This window comes from Myxine glutinosa (genome assembly GCF_964187855.1).
Source record: "Myxine glutinosa chromosome 12 unlocalized genomic scaffold, kmMyxGlut1.1 SUPER_12_unloc_1, whole genome shotgun sequence".
Classification (NCBI taxonomy): Eukaryota; Metazoa; Chordata; class Myxini; order Myxiniformes; family Myxinidae; genus Myxine; species Myxine glutinosa.
Genome location: NW_027616355.1, coordinates 484,148 through 511,956, shown reverse-complemented (window position 1 = coordinate 511,956; position 27,809 = coordinate 484,148). Strand labels below are relative to the sequence as shown.

General features: G+C 43.7%; 1 protein-coding gene across 1 annotated transcript in view; it reads left to right on the top strand.

Moving 5' to 3' along the window:
* Positions 1-15,826, top strand: part of LOC137437802 (tyrosine-protein kinase Tec) — a 107,481-nt gene extending 91,655 nt beyond the window's left edge. The window contains exons 12-18 of the mRNA XM_078768615.1: positions 249-420; positions 2,977-3,193; positions 4,625-4,689; positions 4,814-4,932; positions 8,110-8,267; positions 14,531-14,905; positions 15,020-15,826. Coding sequence (XP_078624741.1) covers positions 249-420; positions 2,977-3,193; positions 4,625-4,689; positions 4,814-4,932; positions 8,110-8,267; positions 14,531-14,599 — 800 coding nt within the window. The 3' untranslated portion in view covers positions 14,600-14,905; positions 15,020-15,826. The remainder of the gene's footprint in view (positions 1-248; positions 421-2,976; positions 3,194-4,624; positions 4,690-4,813; positions 4,933-8,109; positions 8,268-14,530; positions 14,906-15,019) is intronic.
* Positions 15,827-27,809: the final 11,983 nt, after the last annotated feature.

Sequence of the window (27,809 nt, the reverse complement as noted above, 5' to 3'; positions counted from 1 at the left end):
TGTTTGGCCTAAGCTTTAATAATCCCAGGGGATGAAGGTCCAATGAGTACTTCCTATGGAGTGGGGGATGAGGGGGGGGGGGGGGTGGTGGGAACGATTCAGAGTTTAGTTTCCACCACATTTGCAAATTAATGTAATCTAATCTTACTTCATGACTTTCATTTGTGGCCTGGTCATGCAAGCTTGGAATGTGAAGAATAATTTGTAGAGTAATCGGAGTCCTACCCTCTGATGGTGTTTTTTCCTAGACAAGTGGGAAATCAACCCGAAAGAGCTGACTATCCAGACGGAGCTGGGCAATGGGCAGTTTGGTGTGGTGAAGAAGGGCAAGTGGAGAGGTCAATGCACAGTAGCCATCAAAATGATCCGGGAAGGCTCCATGTCTGAAGATGACTTCATTCAAGAGGCCAGGAGCATGATGTGAGTAACAAATCTCTCTATAAGGATTGGCCAATTAAGTTAGGTTGATTCCCTCTCATATCAGATGCATCTTTGCACTGACTGGCTAATCCAGTCTTTAGCTCTCTCAAGATTTTGTAGTTGGTGGGTTCAGTGGACCTTATGGTCAGAAGCGATAAATTGTTTTTATTATTATTGCTTTTCCTTTGAATATTGTGCAAGGTGTGGTGTATCCATATTGCTTTAGGTTGCAGTAGTGTCCATATTACATAAGCAGGTAATTTGAATTAGTACAATGAAGAATCATGTATTGTAAGGAGTAGTCGCTTTCGCAGCAATTCATGCAGTACATTTCTTTACTTATCTTCTATCCTGGAATTGGATTAGTTAGTGGGCAGTGCAGACAAAAAGTAGTCGTCAAAAATTGTTGGGAAACTAATCATTCAAAGGTGAATCAATCGGGGACCAAGGAGAATTGAGGAAGATTATAAACGGTGTAAGAAATGTTTGCCGTGGGCAATGAAGTGCAAAAAGTGCATTCATGAAGTGCAAAAAGTGCATTCATATAGTGCAAAAAGTGCATTCGTGGGCAAAAAGTGCATTCATAAAGTATTCACACCCCTTGACTTTATTCACATTTTGTTGTTACAGCCTGAATTTAATATTGATTAAATCGAGATCTTTTGTCACTGATCTACACATAATACCCCATAATGTCAAAGTGGAATTTTCTTTTAAAAATTTTCACAAAATAATTATAAAAATGAAAACCTGAAATGTCTTCCGTCAATAAGTATTCAACCCCTTTGCTATGACACGACAGACTGAGCTCAGGTGCATCCAATTTCCTTTGATCATCCTTAAGATGTCTCATTTATGCTTTATGGGAGAGTAGCCAGACGGAAGCCACTCATTGTAAAAAAAAAGTCACATGACAGCATGTCTGGAGTTTGCAAAAATGCACGTGAAAGATTGAGAGCATGAGGCAAAATGTTCTGTGGTCTGATGAAACGAAAATTGAACTTTTTTTTACCTGAATGCAAAGTGCTACATCTGCTGGAAAATGTGTACAGCTCATCACCCATCCAACACCATCCTTACCATGAAGTATGGTGGTGGCAGCATCATTCTATGGGGATGCTTTTCAGTGGCAAGGACTGGGAGACTTATAAGGATAGAGGGAACAATGAATGGAGCCAAATACGGGCAAATCCTTGGAGGAGAACCTGCTTCAGAATGCAAAATACCTTAGATTGCGGTGTAGATTTACATTCCTGCAACATTCCTTAGACTGCGGTGAATAACAGGACAATGACCCCAAGCACGCAGCCAAAGCAACACTGGAATGGCTTCAGACCATGAACGTGAAGGTCCTTGAGTGGTCCGGCCAAAGCCCAGTCTTGAATCCCATTGAGAATCTGTGGAAAGACTTGAAGATTGCTGTTCACAGACCCTCCCCATCCAACTTGACAGAGCTTGAGCCAATCTGCAAGGAAGAAGGGGAAAAACATCCCCAAATCCAGATGTGCAATGCTGATACAGACATACTCAAGAAGACTCGAAGCTGTAATCACTGCCAAAGGTGCTTCTACGAAGTCTTGACTCAGGGGGTTGAATACCTACGTAAATTAGATATTTCTGTATTTCATTTTTCATTATTGTGTAAAAATGTCCAAAAATAAATTCCACTCTGACATTATGGGGTATTATATGTAGTGACAAAAAAATCTCAATTTAATCCATTTTATATTCAGGCTGTAACACAACAAAATGGGGAAAAAGTCAAGGGGTGTGAATACTTTCTGAAGGCACTGTAGGGTAGTGGAGACACAAGGTAGTCAAGCTGTAGAAAGTGTGGAGATATGGCACACCTGAGGAATTTTATATATAGGTTGAAGGAACCAGTAGTGATTTAGACAGTGGGCATCAGAATAGATTTTCAAATTTTGCAGATGACACGAAGGTTGGAGGAAAGGTAAATAGCAGAGGGGGATGTGATTAGATTCAGGAAAGGCTAAATACTCTTGGAAAAGGCAAGAGTATCTTGGCAGGACAAATAATTGGTATCTTCTGTTTAATACATGCGACATGGAAGGATCCGGGGGTGGATGACGATATGGGCTGGATCGGGCAGCACGTGGCAGGCAACAATGGGCAGTGCCACGAAGTCATAGGAGTTTTGGTTGTATTCGCTTTAATTGTGCTGTTGATAGAGATTAGAGGTTCTTAAGGTCGTCTACCGGCCGTAATTGGTGGACGTTAGATATTCCACGGTGTCCTTCGTGAAGAGCAGACTATAGGTATCGCCAGCACCCTGAACAAATTACAAATTCCTGCCCTGACTTCCGTGTGCTGGAGTGGCGACCCAACCTGGATTGTAACAGTCGGCAATAAAACCACCTTGGTGGCCCTGTACCCCTAAGGATCATCTGACGCCATCACCACTAATCCAGACTGGACTTCCTATGATCGTGTGTGTGTGTGTGTGTGTGTGTGTGTGTGTGTGTGTGTGTGTGTGTGTGTGTGTGTGTGTGTGTGTGTGTGTGTGTGTGTGTGTGTGTGTGTGTGTGTGTACAGGAAACTGTGTCACCCCAAGCTGGTGCAGCTCTATGGTGTGTGCACACAACGACGACCAATCTACATCGTTACCGAGTTTATGGAGGGCGGCTGTCTCGAGTCCTACCTAAGACGGCGGCGTACATCCCTGCGGCTACCTACTCTCCTGGAGATGGGCCGAGATGCCTGCGAGGCAATGCAATATTTGGAAGCCAATGGTTTCATCCACAGAGACCTGGTGAGGGCACAAACAGAAAGGAAAATGAAGAAGATGACGATTTCCAACAGTTTCTATGAGTACAGTATCAGAGCGTATTTGACACCATGCTCACATTTCATTTTTTCTATTTTTTTATGTCCTTTGTTCAAATTGGAATACAATTGAGCTGCTTGTTATGGCAATTGGAGTTGATTGGGGGAAGGGTGAGGGAGAGAGTGGGAGAGTGGTGCCCATCATTCTATGTGAGAAAAGCGATGCCTTTATTGTGACGTCGTTGGTACCCAAAGTACCTTGGCAAGTGACGGCACTTCCCCCAACTCAAGTGACTGTGTTTGTGTCATCTAACAGTCTTGTGTTATGTCACATATGTTCCTCTGTATGTCCAGGTGTGTGTGTGTGGGAATGCTAAGGAATGCTAAGGCAAAAACATCATGCAAAAAAAGGAATGCTAAGCATTTATTTATTTAATAAAATCTGAATCCTCTTTATTTTCATTAGCAGTAACAACTATGGAATTGTTTTACATTTGAAATGCAATGGAATCTGACTCGGAACTCTTCCAAAGAAAAATTTCTCATCGACGATCCCACTCCCTTGATTTGCTTCCAAAAAAGATAGAAAATTTTGTTTTGGCCAATTGTGTCTAACAAAACAAGACAATAAATCCACTTACTATATCCACCAATAATGGAAAGGAATCAAGCCTGGTGGTGGCTTAGCGGTTAGGGTACCGGCTTGGGATCCTGGGATCTTGAGTTCAAATCCCGGTCGATCGCTGAATTAACGCCAGGGGGGTTGACTCAGCCTGTCATCCTTCCGAGGTCGGCAAATTGAGTCCCAGCTTGCTGGGATGAATGATCCGGTGTGTACCCCGATTTAGAATAGGTACACCGTATCACTGCACATTGTAAGAGGCGACTAAGGGTTGACGTCAGGAAGGGCATCCGGCCATAAAAATATTGCCTCAAAACAGGGAACATGATTGTCATGGGGCCCGCAAGGCTAACCCCCGCTCTAGCGGGGAAAATGGCCTTAAAACGATCATTCATTCATTCATTCAATGGAAAGGAATCAGCTTGTTGCTCTTTGAAGGGGTTTCAGTGAACTTGAATAACACCATAATTGAGTACTTGTGGGCAAATGGCAATTTTTCATGAATACCTTTCAAAAAGCTGGAAATACAGGTACCCTTCTCAAATTATTACCTTGCTTAAAAAAACATACCATATTGTTGAAGAACTTACTCTACAAAGGCTAACATCTGTTATATTTTTCAAACCTATTTGCTGCAAGCCTGGTTTGTAAAACAGCAAGATGTGCAATAAATCCGTGTTTCATGATGTGCATTTCATCTTGCGGACCGCTTGTTTTTTAAAACTTTGTCATAAGCTCTCGTCCAACTGTGGGGAAAAATGGGATGAAGTTCTAAAAAGTCCTCCTCTATGACAGGCCGCCAGGAACTGCTTGGTGAATGCACAAAACACAGTTAAAGTCTCCGATTTTGGAATGACCAGGTAAAAAACAATCAGCATATAAAAACTGCATTCATTCGTAAACACGTGCTAACATTCTCGCTTATTCTTAATTCAAGAAAATATTAAGTATGTCAGATGTGCATGTGTGTCTGTGTGTGTGTAGATATGTTCTTGATGATCAGTACACATCTTCCTCTGGTACAAAGTTCCCAGTGCGTTGGTCCGCTGTTGAAGTGTTTCTCTACTGCAAGTTCAGCAGCAAGTCTGATGTGTGGTCATTTGGTAAGTGGAGTCAGGACAATGATGCTGATATTTTCCCAATGATTATAATTCTTTGTATTTGTACGCATTCATCAAGGCCAGATGTAGGCCCTTTAGGATACAACCTGATAAGACACTTTTTTTCGCTTTTGAGAAAAAATGGTAAAAGTTTATAAATCAACCGGCTAGGTAAGTTTTGAGTTTGTTTTTTAAACCAAATTTAATGTCTTTGTGCATGGTGCTGGAGAGAGGGAGGAGGAGATCTCTGGAAGATATTTACTATGTATATACAGACTTGGCATTTAATATGGAATATTTTTTTTGTGGGGGTGAACTTACTTTGCAAGATGTCTTAGAACCAAAAGTTCATTGGAATTATGTTGAAATTATTCTCGATTTTGTTAATGTGACCTTTAAAAGAAACAGAAACCACATTTGACATTTCGAAACAAATAAATTGATCCTTGAAAGTGATGTAAACTGATATCGAACTCAATTCATGGACAGTACTGTGTTAAACTTCTGTACGTTTTCCAGAAGTATCTCTTTATTTTGCACATTAGCCAAAAATTTTTTAAACAAAAACAAAAGTTAAATTACGACTGGGATTACGGACAGTAAAATTACAGTTCAGTACTTCGTGTAACCCCCACGAGCATTCAGGAGAGCACATACACGTTGAGGCATGCTGTTCACGAGATTTGCCAAGGTTTGGACAGGAATCGCTTGCCATGCAGTGACAATAGCCTGCTGCAATTCAGGCACAGAGGTCGACTGCTGGTCCAAGTGGTCGATTTGACGCGTTAATTCTGCCCACAAGTTCTCTATCGGATTCATATCCGGGGACATGGCAGGCCACTCCATATGCTCTACACCACGGTCAGCAAGAAAGTGTTGGATCATGCGAGCACGATGAGGCCGTGCATTGTCATCTTGGAAGACAAAGTTTCTTCGAAAGGCTGCACGAGCAAATGGAAGCAATGTTTCTTCCAGAATGGCCCTGTACTTGAACTGGTTCAGGTTTCCATTCAGAACAACCAGGTCAGTTTTGCCCTCTGCATGAAAAGCAGCCCAAACGGTCACCCCACCACCTCCAGCTTGGACTCTTGGCACTATACAATCTTTGTTGTATGCTTCATGCACTTGTCTGCGCACTCGGACGCGGACATCTTGACGATAGACCAGAAATCTAGACTCGTCACTGAAGATCACGTGATTCCAGTGTCCTGGCTGCCATTGACGGTGCTCTCTGGCCCACTGCAATCGGCGCTGGCGGTGTTGTCTGGTCAGGCGTGGCTTTCTCAGGGGACGCCTGGCACGATAGCCTGCTTGAACCAGTCGTTGGTTGACTAGCCTTCTGGATACAGGCACATTTGTCAGTTGCTGCCACTCAGCCCTAAGCCGATTAGCTGACTTGGTACGGCCATTGCGGACTAACCGGTGCAGCTGGCGATCATCCCTCCTTGTGGTTCTGCGGGGACGTCCTGGCCTCGGTATTGGAGTAGGGACACCCCTCTGAGCATTTAGTTTCAGGATCTTTGACACCTGACCTTGAGTGATGCCATACTGCCGAGCAATAGCACACTGTTTCATGCCTTAATTTCGTAAAGCCACCACTCCATGACAAACAGCATTGTCGAGTTGACGGACCATCTCCAGAGGAAGCGGCAATAACTTTTGGAGATGTGCAGCATTTGTTTTCCACTAATACAGAACGCAACGACCCTTGTATTCCCGACTGTGAAGCCAATCATCAAATGCACCTGTCCGTACATTTTGCCACGCCACCTGTGATATAATCCTGTTGTTGACTTCTTGCTGTGACAGACAATCAGTGACATGGTTCTTTTAACAAATAAATCACCAAAGTGTAAATGAAACTCACCAGATTGATATACTGAGTTAAGAAGGTAAACCCAAGTCAAGAAAAAAAAAATATTCCATATTAAATGCCAAGTCTGTATATATAAATATATATATATCTATATATATAAAACACAGTTTGTGTGTGTGTGTGTGTGTGTGTGTGTGTGTGTAATGTTACCGGTAGACTCCTAAACGGAGAGGCTCACGTACTTGATATTTGGCACAGACATGGCCATTGAGCCTGGGAAGAACATGGCTGACCTAAAAATATATTTCATAATATTTTTTTTCCATATTTTTACCTCAGCGCATTTCAGCGAGGCATGTTATGCACCGAATCTGACCGGTGGCAGAGCAGCGCGCTGATTCGCTCAGAGCGATCACGTGATGTTTCTTGCCGCCATTAACTCAGTTACGAGTTCGCACGTATTTCAGAGCGAAAAGCGATTGCATTTTTTCACATTTCAGCGAGGAACATTGCCATTCACACCACATAGGTTTTTTTTTCTTTCATCTTTAGATCCATATTTTTTATCAGCGAATCTGAATCGGTGGCAGAGCAGCGTGCTGATTCGCTCATCGCGCTCATTGATAACGATCACGATCATGTGTTGACGTGATCACGAATGATGTTTGTGACGCGATCACGTGATGTTCCTTGCCGCCAGCAAGTAGCATAGATTTTATTTTAGCATGATTAGCATTTAGCATGATTTAGCATGATTTAGCATATATATATATATATATATATATATATATATATATATATATATATATATATATATATATTATATGTATATTAGGGTGGTCCAAAAATGAACCTTAAAAAAAAAACGTTTGAATTCCTATTCTCCACAAGGCTCTTTCTGTTCGATATCACAAAAGAAGCCTACATGCAAAAAATCCGGAAGATCGGCCAATATTTAAAGGTCGCAACCTCAAAGTAAAGATCTCTAAATTCCATAATTTCACTCATTTTATGTATATTTTACGTAAACGTAAAGAGCCAAAAACAATACCTACTACGACTTGTGGCGACCTTTGGAAGTCCTCCTCTATGAGGAGGTATCATCACAATTCATTCTCATCTTAGTATCATCACAACATTCTCATCTTAGTATCATCACAATTGATTCTCATCTTAATATCATCACAACTGATTCTCATCTTAATATGATCACAATTGATTCTCATCTTGTCATTACAATTGATTCTCATCTTAGTATCATCACAATTGATTCTCATCTTAGTATCATCACAATTGATTTTCAGCTTCTCACAATTGAGTAGTATCGTTGTAGTCATTGACCTGCCACAAATTGTCTTTTCAAGGTGTGTTACTTTGGGAAATATTCTCTGGAGGTGCGATGCCGTACGAAACCTGGAACAACAACGATGTGGTGGAGCTCGTTCAGAAAGGACATCGCCTTGCGCAGCCAGACAAAGCCCCAGCAGAGGTGTACAATGTCATGCGAAGCTGCTGGCAAATGGTCAGAAAACGCAACTAGTCACCCATGAATGTTTGTTACAAGAAGTAACATTCTGCTTTCTGTAGTGTTCATTTTCGTACGATACTCCTTATTGATCGTCGATGCTGCCCTAGCAGTTTACTGATGGAGTGGTTTAACATTGTGTTCATTGCAGTCAGTCAGTGCAGGAATTTGTCATTTGCTCATGGATCCAGAGATAACTTCGTGAAGGACTCAGTGGGATCTTGAACGTCCACCAACGAATGCTGGCAGACGGGACACCCGGCTTAACGTCCATCGGAGGGACGGCACCCACATTGATGATTCACCTTGCCTGTGAAACACTAGGATGACAGTTTATTGAGCTTGGTCGGGATTCGAACCCCAGCTAGATAGCTTAGAGGCGTGTGTGCGTACATCTAGGTCATCCTACAGGTCAAACATATTAGCAATGTAGTGTTCAGATCAAGTAAAATGGACTCAACAGTCGGTACATAACCAATCGACCAATTAGGGCTCAGTTCAAGATGGCATTTAGATGTCCATGACACAAATCAGCATGGGCCTTCACAACCAAGACTAGTTAGTTGTGCATTGGAGCTAAATACTTTTTGTTTGATTATCATTTTCAAGAAAGGTAGTCTAGGCGCCAAGTAGATATTTAATAGGTTGGGGGTTAAAATGGAAAACAGAGTTCATCACAGAATAATTAAATATGTTGACGTAAGATCATTATTATTACTAGGGCGTGCCCGTACTATATATATATCTAAAATTATATCCCCCCCCCTCTATTTACATGAAATGGTTTGGTCCATTCGCAAAGCCAAAGCGAACGGCTTGCGAGTACGGTGACAATCCCCCCCCTCTATTTACATGAAATGGTTTGGTCCATTCGCAAAGCCAAAGCGAACGGCTTGCGGAGTTTGGTAAATAAATCGCCATAGCTCGGTAACTACTTCTCCGATTAATATGAAACCTTGAAAAGGCACATCCTCGGGTCCCCAGCAATATACCTGGCAAGTTTCAAGTATATCGGACCCGTGGTTGTCGAGAAACAGCGGTCACAGACAAACGACACACAGACACACAGACACACACACATACACACACACATACACACAGAGATTACTGGAATTAGGACGTGCCCGTACGTGGGTGCCCGTTCCTTGCCAAAAAAAAAAAAAAAAAATGTCTTCGCCCATGCATGCATGGGCGTGCCCATGGGCCCATGGGCGTGCCCGTAAGTGCGTGATGTGACCGTACAATGAATGTATCGTCCCGACGCCGCAGCTCGGATGGCGCTGCAGTTAATCGGGCCTGTATCGGCAGAGTTATTATAAACGTGTACTACAATCGATCGTACCTTACAACAATCAACACAGATTGCAACGTCAAATAAATGAATACGCTCTCAAATGTGCCGTCCGAGGCGTCTGCTCGCCACGTTCAGCATCAGTACGTCGTCACTATGACTATCCGTAAGTCCGGAAGTGACGTCCTCATTTGACTGTCCGGAAGGTCGCATATCGCAGTTACGATGAATCGCAAATTAGTTTTAATTAGTTTTAAAACATAGTTTAGCGCCAACATAGTTTGCCAACGTGAAATAAATGAATACGCTCTCAAATGTGCCGTCCGAGGCAGAGTCTGTTCGCCACGTTTGGCACACGTGATAGCTCGCTGCTCTCTGATTGGTTGAATCGTTTTTTGGACATAGCTCGGTAACTACTTCTCCGATTAATATGAAACCTTGAAAAGGCACATCCTCAGGTCCCCAGCAATATACCTGGCAAGTTTCAAGTATATCGGACCCGTGGTTGTCGAGAAACAGCGGTCACAGACACACACACATACACACACACATACACACACACATACACACAGAGATTACTGGAATTATAGATAGATGAATAAATAAATCATAATTATAATCTATCTGGCTTACTAAGGGTATTCATGAGACTTAGGATGATATTCTGCCAACTTTCCCGAGTCCATTTTGTGGGTAGTCAGGTTGGGCCAGTTCGCACTTCACGATCATCCTTTTTTTTTTTAAACATCTGAAATGACAAGGAAACGGTAGGAATGATTCCAACAATACGTGTTGGTTATATAGAGTGTTCCAAAAAGACCTGGACAACTTAATTCCTATTATAAAAGGAGCTGTGTCTGTCTGTCTTGTTTGTTTGTTTGTTACTTGGCAAATTTTTATTTTTTGACAAGTATGTTGATCACTCTGGTTTGTGTGTGTTTGTCTGTCCGCTCACTTATACTTGCCTATAGGTCACAATTTTAAACCGATCTTCACGAAACTTCACCAAATGGTAGAGTTCGTGGTCAGACAAAATCCTATATACATTTGGTCAAAAGGTCAACATAGGCCAAAGGTCAATCACTTTTCTCAAATTACTAAAATCCTCAATTTTCATCAGATTGACTTGAAATTTGAATAGGATTTACATATCAGCTTACTGAATTCAACCAACAACTATTTTTGAGGTCAACATAGGCCAAAGGTCGACCACCTTTTTTCAGATTTCTAAAATCCTCAATTTTCATCCGATTGAGTTGAAATTTGAATAGGATTTACATATCAGCTTACTGAATTCAACCAACAACTATTTTTGAGGTCAACATAGGCCAAAGGTCGACCACCTTTTTTCAGATTTCTAAAATCCTCAATTTTCATCCGATTGACTTGAAATTTGAATCGGATTAACATATCTGCTGAAAGAATTCAACCACCAACTATTTTTGAGGTCAACATAGACCGAATTTCTAAAATTGTCAATTTTCATCCGATCAACTTAAAATTTGAAGACAATTTGCATATTAGGTCACATAATTCAACCACCAATTATTTGTGAGGTCAAAAGGATGATCTACCGAGTGCCATTCTACTTTGTTCTCTTTTGCCAAGTGTCGCTCTATGAGTGATTTTTCATTTGTTTGTTTGTCGTGTTATAACTTGAGAACGGATTAACGCATTTCAATAAATCCAACTACGGTGGATTCGGGTTACTCCCGGGAGTGTTTGTGATCCCAAAAAATGTTTTTTTTAAATGGGTACATGGACACGCGTGTCAAAACTGCAAATGGCAACAAGTTGGTTATCCCTGCATGGAGAGCAGGATCTCCCAGGAATCCTTTTTTTTTTCTTCCTCCATAGATTCACAATCGCAGCAAAGATTGGTATTTCCATCAGCGAAGCGACGGGTCTTATATTCTAGTAATAATAATATGTGCACTTATAAGGCACACCTATCCACCAATATAGGATGCTCAAGCGATTAATTACTTTAATGAATTAATAAAATTTGGTTAATTAATTAATTCGATTAATTTCGTTGTTAATATATTTAGAACCACAAATGATACAATGATACCCTTTAGTTTATATGATCCAGAAACTCATAAAGTTTTGTGCACACCATCAAAACACTACAATGTGAGCTCCGTTTGTCACGCGCAGGACATCAAGGTGGTACACGAGTTCTTGCCATGTTCGGCTCAGCATGTTTGCGTCCGCCAGTGCGCATGCAGCTGTGATCGGAGAACGTAGATCTTGCAGGTTTGCCACTTTGGTGTTGTAGACAACATCATTGACACACCCCTCCACCCCCCACAGAAAAAAAAATCAAGGGGAGTTATGTCCAGTGATCGTGGGGGCCAGGTGGTTGGTCTGTCTCGGCCAATCCCGTGACCTAGAAATTTTCATTCAGGACGGCTCGAACGACTAATGAGGCTCAATGAGGGGGAGCACTGTCCTGTTGAAACATATTGGGTTGCAGGTCTTCAATCTTTGGGAAAGCGGATCCTTCTAACATGTTCATGTAAATTAGTGAGGTCACTGTTTCCTCGGCAAATAAAAAGGACCCACCAAGCGGTCATGGAGAAGGCCACACCACACATTGACCTTTGGAGTGTCGCGTATGTGATCAATGACCAGGTGGGGGGTAATCAGAGCCCCAGATCCTCACATTTTGCCAGTTTACCTTCACTGATACATGAAAGCAAACTTTGTCTGTGAACATGATCTTTTCAGGTAATTTTCATCATCTGGCATTTGGTTTGTCTGGCATTTGTGTTTGGGTCCGGCATTTGGTTTGAGTTCCTGCAGGATCTGCACCTTATACCCATAAAGATTCAGTCTTTTATGCAAAATCCTGTGTACAGGTGGTGGTTGGTAGTCCCAGTTCTCTGGATTAACATTGGATTGATTTTCTGGGACTTTGTTGAAATGATTCACGCACTCGTTCAATGTATGGTGCACTTGTGCTTGGTCGACCGGTACTTTTCTGTTTCGGACAACTTCCAGTTTCCTTAAACCTCTTGTACTACGCAATGATGGATTCCTTCCATACCTTGTATGGAAATTATGCTGAACTTGCGTGTCGGATCTCATCTCGATGAACCATTTGACGCACTGAGCTTTCGCCTGTGGAGTCGACATTTTATTTTACATTAAAACCACCAGACCAGAAAAGAAACTTTTGCGTTTCTGTATCGTATAAAACAAAGGGTATCGTTGTATCATTTGTGGTACTAAATATATTAACAACCAAAGTTGTCCAGGTCTTCATGTAACACCCTGAACAAAGTTCTGAGATTTTTTAAAAGAGAGAGGGAAATTTATATGGTACTAGGACGTGCCCGTACGTGGGTGCCCGTTCCTTGGTGCGGCCCAGCATCTAGTCGAGACCCAGTCACCCAGGCCGATCACCCATTCCGACCCCAAATTCCTCATCGACGATAACTAAACAATATATTATATGAATCGCACCGTACATACCTCCTTCTAGATCTTGTTCTTGTCTTGATATACTCACTCAGGCTCACTCTATCACGACTGAGTCCTCCCAGCTCCTCCAAATGGCGCCCGCTACGCCTCGAATTCACATCGGCCACGCCTACGCAACAACGTGTTCTGTGATTGGCTGGCCTACCCCGCAACCTGTTCTGTGATTAGTTTGGTAAATCGCCACAGCTCGGTAACTACTTCTCCGATTAATATGAAACCTTGAAAAGGCACATCCTCAGGTCCCCAGCAATATATCTGGCAAGTTTCAATTAGATCGGACCCGTGGTTGTCGAGAAACAGCGGTCACAGACAAACACACAGACACACAGACACACACACATACACACAGAGATTACTGGAATTATAGATAGATTACGGATTACATAAAGGCTCCATTGTTCACCTCTGTTATGTCTGGCCGCCTGGCGTATGTAGAGCCTCGCAAAAGAATGCCACAAAAGCAAGCCATTCCTTATCAACCAATGTTTGTAAGCCATGGTGGTACAGTCGCAAGTGGTGTAAATTGACTTTTTAATCACAGTAGATGTCGTTTTTGAAATTAAAATTACAAATGTTAAGGACAATGTTGAGGTGTAAAAAATGTTAGACAATGTTAAGGAATTAAAATAAACATGTTATTCTTCAACCGTTTCATTGGAGTGCTCGCTTGAGTACTTCAGCCACTTGGCTTCTATGGTGATGTGATGGCTCAGTACTCCATTGGAAAATCTCAGGAGTTAAGAAGGGAAAATAAATTCAAGGATTAAAAGCAATGGGACAAGCAAGATGGCTGTGAAATATGCACACTCACGCAAAGCCGTCCAGCCTGGGTTCGAATCCACCCAGCTATAAACTGTCATCCCGGTGTTTTACAGGCAGGGTCATTCATCAATGTGTGTGCTGTCCCTCGGATGGGCGTTAAACGGGCGTAACATCTGCCAGATTTTCAACCCCTTCCCCCACCCCACTCTTCCCTCTCACACATTCTCCCCCCTCCTCCCCTCCCTTCCCCCTCCTCCCCTCCCCTCACCCTCGTCCCCCCCCCTCTCTCTTCACCTTCCCCTCCTCATCCTTGCCCCTTAATCCCCCACACCTCCTCCATCCTATCTTTCCCCTCCCCCTCCTCTCCCTACCTCTCTCTTTCCCTTGCTCACACTTCCCACCTCACAACAGCCACCTCCCATCTCCCTTCTCTCCTCTCTCTCCCTCCAGACCCAAACTGAATCCCTCTATCTCCTCTCCCTCTCTCCCCCATTCCTCTCCCTCTCTCTCCACCCCTCTCTCACCATTTTGTCTCTCCCAAACCCCTCTCTTTCTCTCCCCCACCCTCCCCGCCTCCGTTTCCCCCCCCCCCCCTCAGCTTCCCCCCTCTCTCCCCACACTCTCTTAATATTCCTGTCATGAAGCAATGCTGCATTTCCCGCTAACGCCGGTACCTTTGCTGGTTTCAAATAACTAAAAAAGGACGTTGTCATTTCAGGCACCTGAAGAACGGCCGTCGTTCAGGGATCTCCTGAACTCGATCAACAGCATTATGGAGAAGGACTGAAATGGTCTTGTGACACTGTAAAACAGGACTTGATCATTACAACTTTGTCACATCATTTGGTTGGGAGCGCGAAAGATATGTGGGAGTCAAATCACCTGTCAGTGTCCTCCCACCCCAACCACAACGCAGAATATGTCATCTCCTGATCTTCCCTCTGGGCCTTACACATTTCTCCCCACAAACCACCTCTCAGTCTCACACGTTTCTCCCTCTGGGCCTCACACTTTGCTCCCCAAAAACCACCTCTCAGTCTCACACGCTTCTCCCTCTGGGCCTCACACTTTGCTCCCCAAAAACCACCTCTCAGTCTCACACGTTTCTCCCTCTGGGCCTCACACTTTGCTCCCCAAAAACCACCTCTCAGTCTCACACGCTTCTCCTCTGGGCCTCACACTTTGCTCCCCAAAAACCACCTCTCAGTCTCACACGTTTCTCCCTCTGGGCCTCACACTTTGCTCCCCACAAACCACCTCTCAGTCTCACACGTTTCTCCCTCTGGGCCTCACACGTTGCTCCCCACAAACCACCTCTCAGTCTCACACGTTTCTCCCTCTCACTTTTTCTCCCACTACAACTCCTTTTTGCGTTCTCATTCAGCTGACTCCATCTGTTGACCATTTGCTATCTGTAGTCTGTTTTGCTCTTCCCTTCGCTTCATCAGCTGGATAAAATGAAATAGGGACTGGAAAGATGATCCGAGCTCTAGCTGCCATTTTATTGGAATATAAACTTTTGCATGCATACACAAGAACAATTTCAAAACTTTCCTGCACGACCTTATCATGCCGAACTGTACGAAGCTTTTCAAATATCATCGATGCCAAGTCACATATTGCAAACCTTGCTCGCTAGGTTAGAGTCGTGTGCAGGTGTTGCTGCCAGGTAGAGCTGAGGTTTGAGGCAAGTTGCAGGTTGGTTTTTGCAGATGTGCACATGCGGAAGGATGACATTTCATGTTCTGCTGGGAAAAAACAACCATCAAAAGATTCATCTCTTTCTACAATGGAGGCTTTGGAGAACAATTACCTTTCTACGATGGTGGGTGAATGCCATCCAGGCTGCTCTAGAAGACGAGATACCACTCACAAAGCCGACCGACCACTTCTATTGAATGGGGGATTTTGAGGTCACTGCTGGTATCTCTGAGGCTTGAGTGCTGCCATTTGCCTTGTTTCCATCATTTTCTTATTAGTTATTACACTGATGGCGAAAGGGCCTGTAAAAGGCAAAAAAAAATCTCTCTTTGTTTGTATGTGTTCTATGCACGGCCACATCATTTAAGTGAAAAACTCCAAACTCGGGGTACAACTACAACTTTGTTTGGGGGGTAACATAGGCTATGTGCAGAGGTGTGTGGACGGGGGGGGGGCGCCACCTGGTTATTTAAATGTGACCCGTGTATCGCCGCCTGGTGGTGGTGGCAGAGGGTATTACAATTTCTTTTTTTTAACCTGGGAAACGCTGAGGTTAAAGTACTCTTCACAGGGGAAAATTCGTCCACCTCCCTTCCCTTTCCCTCTTCCCATCCTCCCCCCCTACGTCTTCCCTCTCCCCTTCCCATCCCTCTCCCCTTCCCCTCCCTCCTCCCACCCCCCTGGGCAACGTCAGGTACTTCTGCTAGTATATATATATATATATATGCATATATATATTTATATATGTATATATGTATGTGGAGTGGTGTCGGGTATGCTACTGACCTCCACCGGTATTTATGTTTTTTTTTTAATGCATTATGTTCAATAAAGTCAAACAAAGATTTTGATATGACTTTTCCATGCACATCTGTCATCTGCTACACACACAGTGAGATAAACAGTTAATTCAGGTTATATTTCATGAATATAAACAAGCAGTCTGATATTCAAAGTGAATGCAATGTTTGTTAAATAGCAACAGAAAAGATCGAGATTAATTATATGACGATGATGGTAAATTAGGTAGTAGGTTGTAGACAGCAACCGCCCAGGGTAGTACTACCGTCCTGACTTAGGAGATTTAAAGTGGAATATGATGGCCATCCCACCTGCCACAAAAGAAGTTGTGTTCGCAGCTTAGTAGATCGTGCAAAAACACTGTAGTGACCATGAACAACACCGGTGGGAAATGCTGCACATCACTCAACTACTGCGAGAAAACCACTAAAATGCATTTATCAAATTTTGTCGCCGGAAATCCAACTATGGCAACAACAATCCAACCACACCACTACAAACGGTGGCACTTCCTTACATACAACATGCTTCCGAAACCACAAGCCACATTCTACGTGAATACAACATCAACATCACCAACAAACATCCTTACAAGCACAGCAGTCAAAGCCGAAAGACCAGGTGAACAAATTTGACAGAAAGAATGTCATCTACAACATACAATGTGAAGATTGTGGGCCAAACGTCCAAACGCTTAACCACAAGGCTAACTGAACACCAATGTGCTTTAAGACGACAAGACAGGTTGTCATTGGTTGTGACAAACATACACACACACACCAACACACATTATTATGGAATCAGACCACGATCCTTGGCACAGGATCTTTGAGAGTGAACCGCGAGATTATCGAGGCCTGGTACTCTGATAAAAACTCCAACAATCGACACATCGACGTACACCCCACATGCATAGCACGACGCAATCAATTACAACGTCAAAAAACAGCAAAGTTATTTGAATGCAGGGAAGCCCTGTAGTGGGGCGGCTTAGCCCAAATATTCAAAAGAATTGTGCATTTTGTGATACAAGCACCAAATTTGGCACAAATGTACATTAATATGTTGCGAACATTTTCAGATATTGGGCCACTTGAAATTCCGTAATTTTTTTTTTCAATTTTTTTCAAATTTCGTAATTTCAAATTTTTCGGGTGACACCGTCACAATTTCGGTCTTCGAGGCCGGCCGATAGGCAAAGTGTGACCGGAAGGGACGAGGTTCTCCTGACCACGTGGCCCTCGATCTGGGAAGCGAGAGGCGTTCCATTAGTGGACGCGCCCCTCACGCCCGACTTTTGGGCGGCCCCGGCAGGCCGTTTGTTTTGACGTTCCGTGACAGGCCCCGCACCCCCACCTCCGGGCCGACCGGAAGCTTGTGCTGAGTACATCATACCTGAACAACTCAGTGAGGCAGAACACAGCAGTGCACACCAGGGTGACCCCTTCAGTGCATAAACCAATTAACCTGTCCACTACAGGGCATATAGAAATGAAGTTATTTTCTGCATATAATAATAATATAAGTTCAGTTCTATATAACAATTTCTGTTATCACCACTACCACTACAACTACCACTACTACAAGCTTTGTCTGGAATTTTGTGGACTAACAGACATACAGACAAGCTGGGATCAAAACATTACCTCCTTCCACCATTGAGTGTAGAGGTAAACATCATGGAAATTATATCATGCCCTAGATTTAATTCATGCTTACCCGTGTATTTGCTTCACTGGTTCACAAGGTCTTTTGCATACATGTAATTCAGACTCTCGTCTTCATTGCTGACCACACAATGTTCGCAACATATTAATGTACATTTGTGCCAAATTTGGTGCTTGTATCACAAAATGCACAATTCTTTTGAATATTTGGGCTAAGCCGCCCCACTATATCGGCCGGCCTCGAAGACCGAAATTGTGACGGTGTCACCCGAAAAATTTGAAATTACGAAATTTGAAAAAATTTGAAAAAAAAAATTACGGAATTTCAAGTGGCCCAATATCTGAAAATGTTCGCAACATATTAATGTACATTTGTGCCAAATTTGGTGCTTGTATCACAAAATGCACAACAGGTTTGCTATGCTGCTACACTACTGTGATTGGCAAGGACTTGGACCAATCCATCACGTCAACCGTCCCCGACGGAACTTAACGGTTAACACCACACTCAACGCCTCTGAGGAAGAGAAATAGTTTGTTCTTGAAACGTCAGGCTAATAAAGAATTTAAAATTATTTTTACTGTTCAGTGTGCGATCACTTACAATATGAATCCTGAGCTGCAAGTCTTTCGAAATGTGTGTGTGTGTGTGTGTGTGTGTGTGTGTGTGTGTGTGTGTGTATATATATATATATATATATATATATATATATATATATATATATATATATACATACATACATACATACATACACAGTCACGTGAAAAAGTAAGTCCACCCCATGTAAAGTTTTGACTTTTTCAACATATTTCAACATACAGCTATTTGATTTTCATTTCAACAATATTGATAGATAAAGGTGATACAATATAACAAATATCATGAAACATTTACATTTTGTAATCCATTTTATAATTTAAATAAACATAAATGCAAATTTCGCATGTGGAAAAAGTAAGTACACCCTTGGCTCTAATAGGTGGTATTGCCCCCTTTGGCAGAAACAACCTCAAGTCGGCGTTTCTTATAACTGTCTACCAGTCTTTGACATCGACTGGGAGAAATTTTTGCCCACTCCATGCAGAATTCTTTCAGCTGTGCGATGTTTGAGGGGTTTCTTGCATGCACAGCTCGTTTCAAATCCCCCCCACAACATCTCAATGGGATTTAAATCCGGGCTTTGACTTGGCCATTCCAGAACCCTCCATTTCTTTCTTTCCAGCCATTCCTTGGTGGATCTACTGGTATGTTTAGGGTCATTGTCATGTTGCAAGGTCCACCTTCAGTTGAGCTTCAACTTCCCGACAGATGGCCTCACATTATCCTCAAGCACCCTCTGGTACAATGAAGAATTCATAGTGGATTCTATGATGGTGAGCTGCCCAGGCCCTGATGCAGCAAAGCTGCCCCAAACCATAATATTTCCAGCACCATGCTTTACAGTTGGTATCAGGTTCTTGTGGTCAAATGCTGTCTTTGGTTTTCGCCAAACATGTCTTCTGGTACTGTGGCCAAATAGCTCTACCTTTGACTCATCTGTCCAGAGCACATTGTTCCAGAAGTGCTGGTCTTTGCCTAGGTGTTCATTGGCAAACTTTAGTCTTGCCCTGATGTTCTTTCTGGACAGCAAAGGTTTCCTCCTGGCACACCTCCCATTTAGATCAAATTTGTGCAGCCTCTTTCTAATGGTAGACTCGTGCACTTTGACATCAACAGTGGCAAGAGTTACCTGTAGGTCCCGTGATGACATTCTGGGGTTCTTAGAGACTTCTTTCAGCATCTTGCAGTCTGCTCTCGGGCTGAACTTGCTGGGGCGGCCTGGCCTGAACAAGTTGGCAGTTGTTTGGAATCTCATCCACTTGTGGATGATCTTCCGGACATTGGAATGATTGATTTCAAATTGTTTGGAGATATTTTTAAATCCCTTCCCAGACTCGTAGGCATCTATAACCTTCTTTCTGAAGGCCTCAGAGAGCTCTTTTGATCTAGGCATGGTGACGCCGCACACTTCAACAACAAAGAGCAAACCAAACTAAATGTCTGAGGTTTAAATAAGACAGGTTCTAGTCAGGTTCACTATGTTTTTTCGTTCAAAATCATGGTAGATTAGCAAACCTATACATTTTTGGAAACGTTATTACATCGAAAATCTGAAAATCAATGTTTACATTTGCGGTGATACCTGTATGGTCGCCATTTTGGATTTTCAAAATGGCCGCCATAAAAATACATATTTTGCTCTATTTCTGCCTCTAATTACCCTAAAAACTTTTAAAAATATACTAAGCCTATGTTTTCAGGTACAAGGAATCCATTGGTGACATAATCAGACTTCTGACTGTAACAGTTCTTTCTTTTTTCAGGAAATATGCATCCAGGGAGCAGCCATTGATACCAATTAAAATTCCGTTAATATATTTATTTTACATATTAACTATCTTGGTGGAGGTGTTTATGGTGGTTGTTCTTCTTGTGTATTTTCAGTGCATAACTCATCATGAGTGAAGATCCTGATGGAAGCAAGTTGTCTTTGGGCACGTCCAAGGAGTTTGTAGACTGGAAACTGTGCATCATTTGCCAGGAGAAAAACACTAACAAAGGGACAGTTGTTCTAAATCCCAGGACAGAATCCTACCAGAAGTTACTGGACATAGTGGCTGACAGAGCCAGCCTACAGGATGGAGAATATGTTGCTATCCAAAGACGTCTCCAGGACTGCACAAAACAAACGATGCTCGAAGCGAAAACAACGTGGCATCGAAGCTGCTATTCTGACGCCACTAATCAGATATCCTTGCAGCGCGCCAGGGGAACGCTTTGAACATTCCATGTCCACAGGAAGGTATGCTGTCAAAAAACGTGGCCATAAGAGAACAAGCTCAGAAATGGAAGCAAACACACCAACCACATCAACGACATTCACACGATCTGCAACAGAACCTTTGTTGAAAGATCAATGTTTCTTCTGTCAAATGGATGACGGCCAGCGTCTCTTCACTGTCCGAACCGGAAACTCTGGGAATGCACTTAGGCAAGCGATACAAATTACCCAAGACCTGGTGCTGATGACAAGGTTAAACAATGCAATCTCACCAAGTGATGCCCATGCAATCGATGTGAGATACCACAAGCTGTGCTGGACGAATCATGTGTTTCGTGTCCTCAGGGATGATGTCAGAAACCAAGCCAGGCCCACGACGGCAGACCTACCAATGCAGATGCCATGCTTGATTGAGTTGTTTTTTTTGTTTGTTTGTTTTTTTGTATACTGAATCGAGGCTCGTGAAAGAGCTAAAAATATTGTAGTTGCTCAATATTGTAGTTGTAGACATTTGTAGACATTTGTAGTTGTAGACAATATATTGTAGTTGATCAATATTGTAGACATTCAAACTCAAAAAAAAAGCGTATCTTCCCATGGATGCCATTGAGACAACATACATCTCGATGCTGGGAGGTAGTGATGAGGCAGAGAAGCACACACCGACGTTGACCCGACAATGGCTGAAGGACAAGATGCTCTCAGAGTTGCCAAGTGTAACGTCTGTGAGACAGAAAGACAGATGGAAGCCTTCTGTTCTTTTTTGCCCTGAAGCCTGCGAGGAAGATATGGTCCACACGTCTATGATGCAAGACCATGCAAGTGAAATGGATAACGCAAAGATGCTCTACAAAACAGCTAAGCTAATACGCAGACGCATTACAGACTTCACCGAGGAGAAGAAGCAGATCGATACAGTCACAGTAGCAAGCACAAAAGAAGATGTTCCAACTGAGTTGTACAGCCTGATACGATGGATTTTGGTAGGACCCGAAGAAGAGCTACAGACAGAGATGAGGAGCAGGACAGTCGACTGATCAGCACTGACCATAAGTCAGAACATAATGTATGCTTTCAAGACCCGAAGGCAGGTGCAACACAAACCCAAGCAAGCACTGGACACATTCCGGACACAGTGTGTACGAGAAAATCCACAGGTTCTAGGGTTGGCACTTAGTGTTCACCATGACACCAGAAACAAGAAGTTGGTGCACCTCCTCCACGCACAGAACTATTGTGTACCTTATGGCCGTGCCCTGCTCCTGGAAACATCAATTGCCAATGCTGTTGTAGAAAATACAAGAGAGTTCAATGGCCTGTATGTACCACCGTTCCTCAAGAAAGGGTCGTTTGTGTTCTTTGCTATTGACAACACTGACTTTGCAGAGGACACAGCTGATGGGAAAGGAACCACACATGGGACAATCACTGCTGTGTATCAAAAGGCAAATGCTACTGGAGAAACCATCGCACCCAGCCTGGAACTTCGTGAGGCAAAGAACCTATCGGTTCTTCCATATCATGTTCCCATCAAGCCATGCAGCAAACCAAAGCCTGGGCCAGACAGGAGAGCGAACGAGTTTGAGGTCGACAACACAGGTGTTCCTGCATCATATGAACTGACCACCCTAGGTTGGGTCATAGCTTCTGCTCTTTCTAGAGCAAAGGAGAATGGAGAACCGAGCCAAATCCCAGGTTGGGCAGGATTCAAATCACTAGTGTCAGTTGGCCAATCTCTGACCCAAGTTGGTGCACTACCACTGCTGCCAGAAGTTGCACACGAGTGGCCTACGATGCTGACTGTGATCCTGCAGGCATCCGAATTGAAGACGTTGGTCGTTGGTGAAGAATTCCCAACAGTGATTACATTCGACATGGCCTTGTACGAGAAGGCAGTGCAGTTGCTGGATGCAAGACTTGATCTGAAAGGAGCAGTTGTCCCCAGACTGGGTGAGTTACATACTGTGATGGCTGTGCTGAGAGCTCTAGGAACCTCCATAGAAAACTCCGGGATAGATGATGCATGGATTGAGGCTGATGTATACGGCTCTGCCACGAGACAGATCCTCAAGTGCGCCCACTACAAGAGAACCCTTCGTGCACACATCCATACTTACATGGCTCTATATGAACTTGTCCTGGAACAATTCTTCACAGAGAAGCCCAACCTTAAAGCCATCTGCTTGAAACCAGCAGATCAGGTCCACGAAGCTTGTGCAAAATCAGCAGCTGACAGAAGCACGAGTCCAGAAATCGTGACTATGGCCAAGGACGAGCTACTGCACACCCTCACCAACGAAGATGTCATTCAACAGCTGAAAACGTGGGAAGCACAGAAATCTTCAAACGCGATGTTCAAGTCCTTGATGAACTACATCCATCGAGTTGAAAACATCTTGTACTTTGTCGAGGCATCCAGGAGTTCAGATCTCGTTCTCCACCTGCAAGCAGGGGAGGCACTAAGCAAGCTATTCTTTGCCATGGATCGAATAAAATACAAGCGTCTCTGGCCACGGTACATCGCAGACATGCATGAGTTGAAGACAAGTCATCCAAAAACCTGGCGTGAACTTCAAGACGGGAACATATCTGTCACCAAGAGTGTCATCCCATTTGTCTCTATTGGAGCAGATCACGCATGCGAACAACTCAACAGGATGATGAAGATCCACTCTGGGTTAATTGGCATTTCCAATAATGCCAACGCTCGTCAACGGTTCTTCTTGGCCACACCAGAGATGTCACGTCTTTCAGGAGAATTCAAAGAGCAATTCGATGTTGCTGTCGATAAGCCACAAGAGCATCATCATTTACAACCAAGTGCCGTCAAGAAAGAGCATGAAAACGTTGACCGGATAAAGGCTGCCATACTGAGTCATGGCAATCCATTTGCTGCTGAAGGTGACCAGCTCTACAACTTCATCACACAGGCATATGTTCCACAAGAGTATGTCCCACAGATTCTGAATATCGACGACACCGGCCAGAAGCTCTATGTGGATTACGTTGCAGAACGCATCAATGGAGATGTCAGTTTGTGGGCACCAGTCAAGAAGCAGAATAACAAAATGTACATGTCAGGAAACAAAAAGCAAACAGTCAAGATCCGTGACCAGTCAGTCGATCTGAAAGAAACGAAAGACCTGTATGGTCGGTTGATGGTACTAGCCACATCAAGCCGTGACATCGATCAGAAGAATGCGATTGGGAACTATGAGTTCACTCTTACCCCCAGAGCACTGTTTGCACCTGATGGCTCGATCCTTCCATGCAGTGATAAGTCAAAGCTGATCCATAGCCTCGAGAAGTTCAGTAAAACGAATGAAAATCATACTGATGCACAAGTAGCAGAATCAACAGAACAGACTGATGATATTGCCGATGCAGTAACTCCATTTCCAGGACCATCTACGAGTCAGAGAATCGCTGCTGTTGATGGAATGGTGCTCGTCCAGAAGATGACAACGAAACCAGCGACAATCACCACAGTCAAAGATCTCGGCCAGCATTTCAATGACCGCCTCATGACCTTGACAGCAGGATCCGATGAGATTATCCTGGTCTTCGACACGTACAAGGCAGACTCCTTAAAACAGAAAACCAGAGAAAAACGACGACAAGGCAAAGACCCTGTTCAATACCAGATTGCGGATGATACAAACATCAAACATATACCAATGGGCCGCTTCCTATCTCATGAAAAGACGAAAGCTGATCTAACAGTGTACCTTGCTGAGGCAACACTCAAGTATGCAAACTCTCCAAAGTTAATCATCACGTCAGCAGCAGGTCACACTAGAAGCAACCGGAGCATGCAGTTTGACCCAAACAACCATGAGGAAGCTGACACACTGATGATCAGCTTAGCAGCGGCAGCATCACAACGTTGTCCCGAAGCACAGCTAGTCTTCTTCACCCCGGATACAGACGTCCTGGTTCTAGCTATTGCAGCCTATGACAAGCTCTGCAAAAACACATCGATGACGATGGTATCAGGAACCGTGGAGGTAGGGCCAATGTGGAGAGCGCTAGGAAGAGAAAAGGCTGGTACCTATATTCCACGCATTTACTGGAGCAGACAATGTTGGTCGATTCTCTGGAGTGGGTAAAACGAAGTGGTTTCAACACTACATCAAGGCTGAAAGGGACGTAGTCAGAGCACTGATGAAACTACCGGAGGATGGTGACCTAACGCATGAGGTATTACAAACATTGGCCAGCTTTGTATGCTTAGTGTATTGCCCAAAAGGTATTCAGATCGCAAGTATTCCTGACCTAAGATGGCATCTGTTTTGCAAACATCTGGCAGAAAGTAACGAGTTGCCTCCAACAACTGGTGCACTTGAGGAGCACATTGAACGTGTGCGAGTACAGAGTAGAGTTTGGTGCCAAGCCACTGTCATGTGGCAACAGCTGTTTGACCCACTCAAACATGGCTACCATCAGGACGAGAAAGGCCATATACTCCCTATCACCACCAAGGTTCTACCAGCTCCACAGGCCATTGTCGAGTTAGTCAGATGTCAATGTAAAGCCAATTGCTCAACCCAGCGGTGCTCATGCAGAAGAAATGACAACTTGCACCGACCTTTGCTTGTGTGGAACGGACTGTGAAAACGATGCGGACTATATTGTCGGATACGACACACAGGACAGTGATGACGAACTCGAAATGGCATATTCTGTAATCGTGTATGTTTGATGCCATTGACTGCCTGTGTATATTTTGTCATTGACTGCCTGTGTAGATGTGAAGTTATACTGACTGCATGTGTATATATGATTTTGCTGACTGCCTGTGTATGTTTGGTGATATGAATTATTGTGACACATTTTGATGTTATTAACTGCCTGTACAAAATGATAACATGTATTTGATTATGCAACTTATCGCGAATATAAAGACAGTATTTTGCAATTCAAAACCTTTGATTCGTGTCTTACCATTCCCCATAGCACTAATTTGATACTTTCATTGGATTCGTTGTCCCTGAAAATATAGGTTTAGTATATTTTAAAAAGTTTTTAGGGTAATTAGAGGCAGAAATAGAACAAAAGATGTATTTTACAGTGGCCATTTTGAAAATCCAAAATGGCCGCCATACATGTATCTCTCCAAATGTAAACATTGATTTTTAGTTTCCTTATGCTATAACCTTTCCAAAAATGTATAGGTTTGCTAATCTACCATGATTTTGAACGAAATATAATTTATTGACATAGTGAACCTGACTATTCCTCCAAGATCCTCTCTAACGATGTTCTAATCATTTGCACCTGAGCTGGTGCATCTGATTCTAATTTTAGGTATTTGAAGTAGTGATAAATGTAGGGGTGTACTTACTTTTTCCACATGCGAAATTTGCATTTATTTTTATTTAAATTATACAATGGACTACAAAATGTAAATGTTTCATGATATTTGTTATATTATATCACCTTTATCTATCAATATTGTTGAAATGAAGATCAAATAGCTGTATGTTGAATTATGTTGAAAAAGTCAAAACTTTACATGGGGTGTACTTACTTTTTCACGTGACTGTATATCTATATATATATATCAGGGGTGGATCCAGGAATTTCAAGACGGGGGGGGGGGGGGGGGGGGTGCATGAGACAAAGGCACTGGCGGGGGGGGTTAAGGGGGGTCTGGAGGTCCTCCCCCTGGAATTTTTTAGAAATTGATCGTCAGAAACGGCATTTCGTGCGTTCTTAGAAGTTTCTGCATTTCCTTGTGTTCTTCTCTGGTCCAACAGTTCAACAGATTCGCGATGAGTAATGGTCAGATAGAGGAACTGGTGAAACGACTTGCCCAGCTGTTCCTTCTGCTATAAATTGGTGAATTTTATAGGTGTGTGTGTGTGTTTGTGGGTGTGTGTGTCTGTGGTGTGCATGCATGCAGCATGTTTTTTGTGTAGTTGTACTGGAGCTTTCTGATATGGAATTTCTGATTTGTGTAGTTCTTGCGAAATGATTGTTATGATCTCCTGAGTTAAATAGGTTAATTAACTACAAAGAATCCATCAGAATTCCCATGTTTCTAGACGCACGCCATGTTAAGGTGTATAGAGTAGTTTAATAGGTGCTGGTCAAAGCTCGGCACCACCATGTGCCAAGGTTGTGAAGCTCAAGGCAGGGGGTTCTCCCCACCAAGCCGGCTCAGCCATGTGCCGAGGGTGTGAAGCTCAAGGCAGGGGGTTCTCCCCACCAAGCCAGCTCAGCCATGTGCCGAGGGTGTGAAGCTCAAGGCAGGGGGTTCTTCCCACCAAGCCAGCTCAGCCATGCGCCGAGGGTGTGAAGCTCAAGGCAGGGGGTTCTCCCCACCAAGCCGGCTCAGCCATGTGCCAAGGTTGTGAAGCTCAAGGCAGGGGGTTCTCCCCACCAAGCCGGCTCAGCCATGTGCCGAGGGTGTGAAGCTCAAGGCAGGGGGTTCTCCCCACCAAGCCAGCTCAGCCATGCGCCAAGGTTGTGAAGCTCAAGGCAGGGGGTTCTCCCCACCAAGCCGGCTCAGCCATGCGCCGAGGGTGTGAAGCTCAAGGCAGGGGGTTCTCCCCACCAAGCCGGCTCAGCCATGTGCCAAGGTTGTGAAGCTCAAGGCAGGGGGTTCTCCCCACCAAGCCAGCTCAGCCATGCGCCGAGGGTGTGAAGCTCAAGGCAGGGGGTTCTCCCCACCAAGCCGGCTCAGCCTTGTGCCAAGGTTGTGAAGCTCAAGGCAGGGGGTTCTCCCCACCAAGCCAGCTCAGCCATGTGCCAAGGTTGTGAAGCTCAAGGCAGGGGGTGCTCCCCACCAAGCCGGCTCAGCCATGCGCCGAGGGTGTGAAGCTCAAGGCAGGGGGTTCTCCCCACAAAAGAGATCAGATAGGACAGCGTAATGTGAATTATTTTATTAATCGTAAATTTTTCTATTTTGGAATAGACGGCGCTTGTGTTTCTGAATGAAAATGTCACACACATCATGTGGGGATATGGTGAAGTCATGGTGTATGTTCATGAGGGCCAGAGA